At 52.3% G+C, this 10,454-nt stretch overlaps 1 protein-coding gene across 1 annotated transcript; it reads right to left on the reverse strand.

The window, feature by feature from the left end:
• Positions 1–188: 188 nt before the first annotated feature.
• On the reverse strand, positions 189–9,088 carry RRP7A (ribosomal RNA processing 7 homolog A). Its single transcript, XM_026661339.2, has 7 exons — positions 9,010–9,088; positions 7,484–7,626; positions 4,785–4,910; positions 3,330–3,453; positions 2,191–2,288; positions 1,425–1,623; positions 189–625 (listed from the first exon to the last, which is right to left on the reverse strand). Exons 1-7 carry the CDS (start codon positions 9,080–9,082, stop codon positions 540–542), a joined length of 849 nt encoding a protein of 282 aa, XP_026517124.1. The 5' UTR covers positions 9,083–9,088; the 3' UTR covers positions 189–539.
• Between the last annotated feature and the right edge of the window lie 1,366 nt (positions 9,089–10,454).

Raw genomic sequence — 10,454 nt, forward strand, 5'->3', positions numbered from 1 at the left:
AAGCAGGCATGTGGAGAGCTGCTAGCTGAGGGCTGACAAGGGCAATAAGGCAGCACATAGGAAACAGGGGCAGTTTATTTACAATTCACGTACAGTGGACTTCTGCTGCCTTTGATTCAGCAGCAGCCCTCCTGCGTTTGTCCAGGAATGGGGGTGGGTCTCGTCCCTTGCTGGGGGATCTGGTTTAAGACGGGTGTCCAGAGGAGACAGTGCAGTAAGATAAAAGGTGAGGCTGGTTACAGGAGGATCCCATCCCACTCAGCACAGGAGGGGCTGCAGCCTGTGAACTGCATGAGTCATGCTAATGGGAGTCTCTGTGCTGGGCTCGCTGCCACTAGAGGCATGTTCAGCAGGCGAAGAGCTCCACCCGACCCTCCACTTGTAACCACTGGGGATTTCTCATTTAGGGCCCAGGTTACAGCAGAGGGAACAAATCGGGGTCACTATAGACAGAGCCCACTGAGGGGCCTCTAGGAAGTGAACTTCTCAACGCGCCCTCCTGCGGAAACATCCAGGGACGTGGCAGCGCCCAGAGTGGCTCAGTATGGCCGGAACTTGCGCTGGGCCCGCATCAGCACAATTCTCTGCTTGTCCTCCTCAAACTTCTTCCTCAGCTGGGCTATGTCTGAAAAGACAAAGAGGGGGGTTGGGTATGGCAGGACCGGGATGGGCACGGCCACATTACCAAGAGCAGCAGATTTACCTTGCTCGAGAGATTTGTACCCTGGCGGCTCTCAAAAGCTCTTTACTGACTGGGAAGCAAGCTCAATCCCAGCACAGGCAGGCTCAACAGCCACTCAAGTTAAGTGGTGCAATTCCCACTGCATATATAGGGACTCACTCGTCTACCACTGCGCTGCAGTTCCATCTGGGGTGGAACATGACGCTGTTTACTTTTACACAGCTGCCTGTATGCAGCCAATGAAAATGATATTCACTGGGAATTCAAGGGGAACTGAGAGAACACAGCCACCTAAACAGGAATTTGGAAAGGACACGGGGGCTAACAAAAGACTGGCATGGAATCAAATCAATGAGAACAAGACAGCAAGGATCTCATGATCTTGTACCATTCAGATAGCAACCCAAGCTCCCCATAGCACTCTGCTGGGTATTGCTTCTGCACTAACTCAGAAGGGGAAAACGCGACCATCTGAATCAACATCACTTCTCTAGGTTTTCCGCAAAGGTCTCCCATCCAAATACTGACCAGAACCAACCCCGTTTAGCTGCCAAGATCTGACAGGATCGCAGCCTGAAGTGGTGCGGCTGGCTGTCCTGCAGCTGTGCCTGGAATTCACAAGAGCAGTGGTGGCCACTCTCACCTGTCACAGCGTTGGTGACAAACAATCTGGACTGGTGGGGTGTTCAGACTGTGATACTGGGGAACAAGGAGATAGTCATCCCCTGCCTACACAACTCACTTTCTCTCTTGGTCTCTCGATGCTGCCAGGCGTAGAAGTTGAGCAGCTCCTTGCGTGCTCTTTTTCGCTTCTCCCTCTCCAGCACCCGCAAGCTGGCAGCCTCTGTCCGGGGGAGTCCAGGCCTTCGGCCTTTCCGTGTCACCTTCACCCAACCCTCCTCATCCGGAATACCCTCCTCCTCCTCCGCTTTGGCTTCTTCCTAGGTGAGGAGGATGAGAGAGAAAATGCAGCTTAGTCCAAACCTGTCATGAGCCGACTGGTTCCATTCCACAACAGCTTACTGAAGCTGTCACCCAGCAAACACCTCCCTCACACCCCAAGGGCGTGGAGAATCCCAGCGCCTGCTGCTCTGCCATGCGAGAAGGCCCAGGGCGGTGTTCTGAGGGAGCTGTAGAATTGTGATACAAAGTCGCTGAGGATGTGGGCATCCAAGAGCTGGTGTGTTTGTGGTAACTATACCACAGCTTGTGGGGAGGGTAATGGAACCTGGTCAGATCTAGTGCCTGTGCACTGCCTGCCAGCAACTGGGAGATGGCAACCCTGGGCCCAAACAGGAGGCCTTGCCCAGCCAGCCACCCCGATAAAGAGCGCGGACAAACTGACAGCATGTGAAATATTGGAAGACTCGGGTATTCCTGCTGCTGCGCAAAGAGCTGCTCTGTCCAACAGGAACAGGCCAGTCAGCAGACAATCCCCAAGGACTTGCTAGGTGCAGAGAATCCCCTAAGAAAGCACATGCCTGGTTTATCTCATCAGCCCTTCCTACCTCTGCTATTTTCTTATCATAGGTTTGCATGAAGGTGTCCACTTCAGCCTTCAGCTCTGCCGGATCCACCACTGAAGCTGCATAACTGGCGATCCACTCTGAGACAAGCAGGGAAAAGGTCAGCGGCTGCCTCTGCAGTGAGCCTACCCCCAAGAAGATACCTCAATGCAGCCCTGGACAGAACAACTCTAGGGACCAGAGAGGTGGTCAGTTTCCATGTCATCACTCCAGGGCCTGCCTGCTAAGATGGCCAGCAAGGGAGCCAGTGAGTGACAAATGTGGCCACAGTGGTTCATGGAATCCAGGCACCTTTCTCACCATGATCTGGGCTGATGCCTGCCAGCTCTTTTCACACAGGCCAATGAACATCTGTGTGATGAGAATAGCAGATAGCCACTCACGTCTAGGGCTGGGGAGAATCCAGTGTCAGAGCAGAGTGGCTCCATGCCCCTCCACACAAGCCAGCCAGGGCCCTAAACATTCAGAGTTCAAATTTAACATCCTCTGCTGTGAGGACCTAGCATCTCCTTACAGTGCATCACATCCTTCTAAACCTAAAGCAAGGATGTCAGCATCAGAAGGAGGAGGTGCCAAACCACAGAAATCCTGGCTCTGCCATGGACTGCACTCCCAGCTGGATAGTTCACTGATGTCAGTAAAACACACCGTGATCTTTCACTGCATGGTGCCATAGGAATGGGGACTAGTCTCATTCTCAGTTATAAGCAAGTCAGGGCCAACTCCCCCAAACCAGAGAAGATACTGAAAGATTATGGATAAGGGCTGCACAACCATTTGAGTGACCAAGGCACCATACAGGGGTGACAATTGCAACTCCCTTGTAGACCTCCCCACCCCTTCCAGAGCAGCTGGTTATGGAGCCTGTGATCAGGAACTAGGTCCTTCCACTAGTGTGAGAAGCTCCATGTGGGGTGAGTGAGGAATACAGGGAATGCAGAACAAAAGGAGAGGGGACAGGGAAAATGCTGGACTCAACGTGGGGCACATGAGAATCACTGTTGAGGGGTGATTGACACACAACCTGGATGGCACTGTTATGGCGTGGGGTATAGCCACGATGAGACACCTCTTTGATACACCCTCCCCCCGACAAGTCTAGAGAGCATAAGGTGACTTACTGTGGATACCGGTTTTCACAGGGTGACTCTCCGAAGATATCACCAGGGGGCCCTGCAGCGATAGGGACTTGGCTGCCTGTACCCCAGCCGGATTCTTAAACACCACGTAAGCCACTCGGAATCCCTAGGGAAAAGGCAGCGCATTGGTACAGTCAGTGACCAATCAGCTCCCTCAGAACAAGCAGTACTACAGAACGAGCAGCTTTATTAGAGAAATACGGCTGCAGCCAGCACTGGGGTTGCCAGGAGAGAGTTAAAAAAATTGAAGAATCCCTCAGGAGGCCTCTTTCCCCCCCAACACCTCAGGTTTCTTCCCGTCCTAGCTCCTACAGCAGGGGTCGGCAACCTTTCAGAAGTGGTGTGCCGAGTCTTCATTTATTCACTCTAATTTAAGGTTTCGAGTGCCGGTAATACATTTTAACGTTTTTAGAAGGTCTCTTTCTATAAGTCTATATTATATAACTAAACTATTGTTGTATGTAAAGTAAACAAGGTTTTCAAAATGTTTAAGAAGCGTCATTTAAAATTAAATTAAAATGCTGATCTTACGCCACCAGCCTGCTCAGCTCGCTGCCAGCCTGGGGTTCTGTTCACCTAGGCCGGCAGTGGGCTGAGCAGGGCCTATGGCCGGGACTCCAGACTGGGGGGGGGGGGGGTCAAGGGTCAGGGCAGAGGGCTGGGTGTGTTGGGGTGTGGGGGGTTCAGGGCAGAGGGCTGGGGGTGTGTGGGGGTGCAGGGCAGAAGGCTGGGTCTGTGTTGGGGTGGGGGGGTTCAGGGCAGAAGGCTGAGTGTGTGGGGGGGTTCAGGGCAGAGGCTGTGGGGGTGCAGGGCAGAAGGCTGAGTGTGTGTGGGGGGGTTCAGGGCAGAGGGATGGGGCTGTGGGGGTGCAGGGCAGAAGGCTGGGTGTGTGTTGGGGTGGGGGGGCTCAGGGCAGAGGGCTGGGGTGTGTGGGGGGTGCAGGGCAGAGGGCTGGGGGGCTCATGGCAGGGGGCTGGAAGGGATATGCCCTGTTCCACCCCCTTCCCCCAGGCTCCGTCCCTACCTCTCTCTGCCTGCTCTACGGAGCTGTGTGCACACTGCTGCTCTTCCCCCTCCCCCTCGCTAGGGCCATCAGCTGATTGGTGCAGGGACGGAGAGGAGGAGGGGCAGGAAAGCACCGCTGGGGGAAGAAGAGGGGGAGGGGGGAAGCTTGGCTGCTGCAGAACCAAGCTTCTGCCTCCTGCCCCCACAGGGGAGAGCGGTGGGCGGGGGGAGGGGGGGACACTGAGTGGGGCGGGGGGCCGGGACCGCGGCAGGGAGCTGCATGCCACTCAGAATCGACTGGTGTGCCGTGTTTGGCACGCATGCCGTACGTTGCCGACCCCTGGTATATACAAAGAGAGAGCGCCCCCAAAACGCTTATATACAGCATGCCCCCTTTCCCTCTGCTCTTCTCAGAGTCTCCCTGAGCTTTACCGGAACTGTCTTGAGATTGAAGAATTTGGACTTGGGTGCCTCTGGTTTCTCTCGTGGCCCCGGTTTCTCACACACGTTCACAGACTGGACAGACGAGCAGCAGGAAAACAGCCTGGACAGACATGCCTTAATACAAGGGAGAGAGAGAAAAGTGACCAGGGCTCATCTGTGTGCCCTCCCCTTGGGAGATGGGGGCTACAGCCTGCTGTAGATACCCCGTTTCCCCCCTACTTCCAAAGATTCCACACTGCAGCCATTACCATCCTCCCAGCTGAGAATGGTTTATAACCCTCTCCCTGTACTCATCTGCAGCCGTCAATGCTGAATGACAAGGAAGCCCTCTGCCATTCCCCTCACATGCAGAGTTTGATGCCTCACAATGCTTCCTGCAACTGGTGGATCAAGGAGCAAGACATCCTCGCCTGGGTCCCCCATCTGGTTGGCACCTACCATGAGGGAGCCAGATCTAGCCTCTCAGCCCACAGGGGAGTGTCCACATTCAAGTTTAGTACCTGTTTTCAAATAGTGGTGCAACTACTCTGGGATAAATTAGTGAGCAGAGGGCTCATGTGTTTTCATTGCTGTTAGGAGATTTTCAGAACACAGTGCCAAGAACCCCTGAGCTGTGTCTGCATCAGCTTGTACTTCTGTGTAGCTGCATCATGGCCTAAAAACATGCACAAACTTTTGAAGCACAAACACATTTTAGGAGTGAGACTGGTATGAAGATCAAACCCAGCTCCTATGAAGCCCCGCTAATCCTTTGGTCAGTGAGATGGTCTATCAGTTGTACCTTTAAAAGCAATGATATCCTACAACTCTGGGCTAACTGAACAAACTTACACCAGTTTCCTTGTGGAACTGGTGTAACAGAGTCCCTAGACTTCTGCCTTGTAGGACCAATAAGCTCCAGAAGCACTGCAGCTCCCTTGAGGTTAAGGAGGTTGCAAATCTGTGGCAACTCCCCAAGGTTATTGGATATATCACAAGATGGGAGGAGCACCAGGCAAATTTACCTTTCTTACAGGCAAGAAGGAAGACATGGGCTTCAGTGATCCCCCCTGTAACTTGTAACGAGGACAAAGGGTGATTTTACAAAACTCGTTAGCTAGTCAAGGTGAACTTATGGCTCCACACTATGGTTGTCTTTGACTAGCTAACGTGGGTTTAAAGGTATTAAACTGCATCTACGCTAGATCCCAAGTGGCATTTCAAGTGGGGTTAGCTAACAAACAAAACACATTTTTCCTCATTCTAGATAAAACCTCAGAGGGAAGCACGGCCTTTGCTGAGTCATCGTCACCCTCTCCCTGCACCACTGTTTGGTCCGTGCAGCTCTCCCATACAAGTACTAACATACAGTAACTCCTCACTTAACGTTGTAGTTATGTTCCTGAAAAATGCTACTTTAAGCGAAACGATGTTAAGCGAATCCAATTTCCCCATAAGAATTAATGTAAGGGGGGAGGGGTTTAGATTCCAGGGAAATAAATACACACACACACACACACACACACACAGACAGAGTATAAGTATTAAACAAACAATTTAATACCGTACACAGCAATGATGATTGTGAAACTTGGGTAAGGTGAAGTCAGAGGGTGGGGTATTTCCCAGGGAATGCCCTACTGCTAAATGATAAACTAGCATTGGGCTGAGCCCTCAAGGGTTAACATGTTGTTAATGTAGCCTCACACTCTACAAGGCAGCACAAACGGAGGGAGGAGACACAATAAACACATGGCAGTGGCTGCAAACATTCCCTGCGGAAACTGAACCCACGCTATCCCACTGGAGTGCACCCCCCCCTCCTTTTTCGAGGGGGGGGGGGGGGGGGGGGGGGGGGGGGGAATGTGTGCATATATGTGTGAAAGACAGAGACACACACTGTGTGTGTGTGTGTGAGAGAGAGAGACGTTCATTGCCCCTTTAAATATGCTGACCCCACTCTAAGTACGCTGCCTTTTTAAGTAGATCAGCAAGTTGAGACAGCAGCTGCTGCCAGCAAGCTCCCTCCGTCCCGAACCCTGTTGTGTGTCCCCCCCACTCTGTGGAGATGGGGTACAGGAGCGGGGGGCAGGGGGACACCCTGACATTAACACCCCTCTTCCCCCCGCCCAGCACAGCAAGCAGGAGGCTCTCGGGAGCAGCTCCAAGGCAGAGGGCAGGAGCAGCACACGGCAGTGGGGGGAGGGACAGCTGAAGTGCTCAGCAATCAACAGCCTACTGGGTGGCTGCCGCACAGGGAACTTAGGGGAGCGGGGAGCTGATGGGGGGCTGCTGGTCCACCCTGGTTCCAAGCCCCCACCAGCTAGTTCCAACGGGCTGCTCTTCCTGCAACCAGTGGACAAAGCAAGTGGCTGCTAAACGTTATAAGGGAGCATTGCGCAACTTTAAATGAGCACGTTCCCTAATTGATCAGCGACGTAACAATGAAACAACTTTAATCAGCACGATGTTAAGTGAGGAGTTACTGTACTTGTTACAGCATCACTCTCTGCTCTTCTGGTTATGCTCCAGCCCCCAGTAAAAAGACCACATTCACATATTTCTTTCAATACTTCTTCCAGCCCAACAACTAGGGTTGCCAATCCTCCAGGATTTTCCTGGAGTTTCCAGGAATTAAAGATTATGTCATGTGATGAAATCTCCAGGAATTTGTCCAACCAAAGTTGGCAACCCTACCAACAACTCACCTTTGTGCAATACGGGGGGATATTAAGGACAAAGAGAGTACGGTTTGGAGGGTGGGTAGTATCGGTGCCTTCTCGGACTTTGTGCTCCTTCACATACAGGTAGTGAGGCGACTGTTGCTTCTCAGAAAGCTTAACTGGAATGGCTAAAAGGGACAATTTTTAAAGAGATGTAGCAATTTAAAGCAACTGACTTCAGCAGAGCATCAAGTTCCAGAAAACATTTTAGGATGCAATACCATCAGTTGCTGACTTCATTGCCTAATCAGGTTCTACCTATCTCCCATAAATAAATCTCTGGATCTCCCCCAACACCCACCAGTCCTGACAACTCAGGAAAGTGTGTCAAGGTGCAAAGTGCTTTACTCACAACCAGAGAGCCTAGAAACCCATTTGCCATGGAAAAAGACGGAATTTGCATTTTTACAGAGACTCTTTAAATTTTACATTTTGTGAAAAAATAAAAACATATATTAACTAAATTTTACTGAAAGTACCAGTATCACTTATTCCACAGGGTCTCAAACTGCGGGTGTGTGTGTAAAAGGAATGTATTCTGGAGGGGAGGAGAGCATGAAAAGCTGCTGGCGGCAGCACTGCCTTCAGAGCTGGGTGCTTGGCCAGCAGCCACCACTCTCCAGCCACCCAGCTCGGAAGGCAGAGTGGAGAGCAGCAGCTGCTGGCCTGGCACCCAGCAAGTCTATTCATTTTATTATAATAACTGATGGTACTGATATATTTACAATTTTTAAACAAGCTTGAAGCCTATCAGTAAAACATTATGTTCAACTGATACCTGTACATAATGTGGCTAGGGAAAATTAAGTTCAGCATTTCATTTTAATCATGGGGGGAAAAAAAACATGGACTTTTATGTAAAAAGCGACAAAGAGTCCTGTGGCTCCGTATAGACTAACAGAGGTATTGGAGCATAAGCTTGCATGACTCCAATACGTCTGTTAGTCTATAAGGTGCCACGGGACTCTGTCGCTTTTTACAGATCCAGACTAACACAGCTACCCCTGGGATACTTGACGGACTTTAGAGTAGCAGCCTTGTTAGTCTGTATCCGCAAAAAGAACAGGAGTACTAGTGGCACCTTAGAGACTAACAAATTTAGTTAGCCTCTAAGGTGCCACAAGTACTCCTGTTCTTTTTGACGGACTTTAATGTTTTTTTATCCAAGATTTTTTTTTTGGGGGGGGGGGTCATCACGGAAAGCGGGGATCCCTGCTCATGGCACTGGACGTGCTGCGGCACAGGCCGGGGAGGCTGCCGCGGGATCGGTGCCCTGCCACACAGGAGATGCGGGCAGGCGCTCGGCTCGGGGCAGGACAGCAGCGTGCGGAGCAACCAGCGCCCGACCCAGACAGCGGCAACGGGAGCGTGTAAGAACCGGGGCGCGTGCGGGGAGGGCCGGGCTCGATCAGCCCCTGTGGATACGCTGGGGGCGGGGGGGGGGGCCCGGGATTTCGGGCTAGCGGTTCCCCCCTTTAAACCCGTGCCCCGTCCCCGCCGCGGCTGGTTACCTGTGTAGCCCGCTGGGGCCGCCGGTGCCCCGGCCTCCGCCGTAGTCACATGCTTCCTCTTGCCGGCCGCCATCTTAATTTCCCGGTCGGTGACGTCAGCTCAGCAGCCGGGACACCGAGGCGCGCAGGGGACGCCGGGAGTTGTAGTTCCTTCGCGGGCCGCTGTTTGCGGCGTCCCCGTCGCGCTGGGGGAGCTGGCGTCACGCAGTGATTGGGTAGGGGGCGGGGCTTCAGATGAACGACGAGGTTCGGGGCGCAGCGAGTTAGTCCGTGCGCTCCCGCCCCCCCCCCCGCTGGGTGCGCGCGCAGCCAGGGTGCTGCTAACACAGGCGCGGCTAGGGGCACGGGGGCGTCAGGCGCTGCGCTGTCGCAGGGATGGCTCCTGCCAGCGCCGGACTGGGTGGAGTCAGAGCGTGCACAGGGGGGTTCGGGTAAATACAGGGCTCTCACTCCCCCCCCCCAATTACTTCCTAGAGGCCTGGCTACAGCGCTTCTGACTGCGCCCGGGCTCCTGCCCCACATCGCCTCAGCCACCCTGATCCAGTGATTGCATTGGCATGGCCCTTTCCCTAGGGCAATTTCCATTCTGGGGCAATTTCTTCAGGGGATTTTGCTACTTCGGAGAACGCCGCTGAGACCTACAACAATCCTGCCCTAGCCAAGTATGATCACTGCTTTACAGACGGGGAAATTAAGGCAGAAGGATAAGCACTGTGGCCAAAGTTGCTAGAAGACGCTAAAGGTCTAGGTGTAGGCAGCACAGCATGCTCCCTCCCTTCTGTTTCTAAGATGTTAGTTTTATTTAAAAAACAAAATTCTCATTGGTGAAAGGAGGTAAATGTAAAGCCCTGGAGTCTAAAAGCACCTCTCTATCCCCAGAACAGGTGCAGCACAGCCACACGTAACAAGTTCTTTCCAAATCACTCTTCCTCTGTCTTCCCCACTACTGTCCACATGCCTCAATTCCCACAGTGAAGTGCAGTGCAACCCTAGGGGTGAGAGAAATTGTATCTCTGTTACCGATCTTTGCTGACAGTTGTGATATGGGTGGGCCACTGGAAACTGGACTTGAACAACCATCTCATTTCACACAAACCACTGCTTTTAAGTCTCTGTCATCGGAAAATACAAAATCACTAAGGTGGCAGAATGCTTAAAGACAATAAAAAAGATGGAATCCTATGAAATGAGCAGCTGACTCTAACGCTCTGCCCCATTCCCTCACTCTCTTTAACATGAGAATGCCAGCTCCCATGGAAGAAATTGTTTTCTTTAAGAGACAGATTTTTTTTCAACTGACCGAGTTAAAGCTCTCTCTCAACCATTTTAACTTCTGCTCGCTGCAGATATGAGAGCTCTTTGGAGAGGTAGGGATGAGCTGTGATAGGAAGTCTAAAGCAGTTGGGTAGATTCTCTAAATTAGCAAGATTAACAGAATAGGCTGA

Source organism: Terrapene carolina, unplaced genomic scaffold, assembly GCF_002925995.2.
Source record: "Terrapene carolina triunguis isolate 2854851 unplaced genomic scaffold, T_m_triunguis-2.0 Scaffold1018, whole genome shotgun sequence".
In the NCBI taxonomy this organism is placed as follows: Eukaryota; Metazoa; Chordata; order Testudines; family Emydidae; genus Terrapene; species Terrapene triunguis.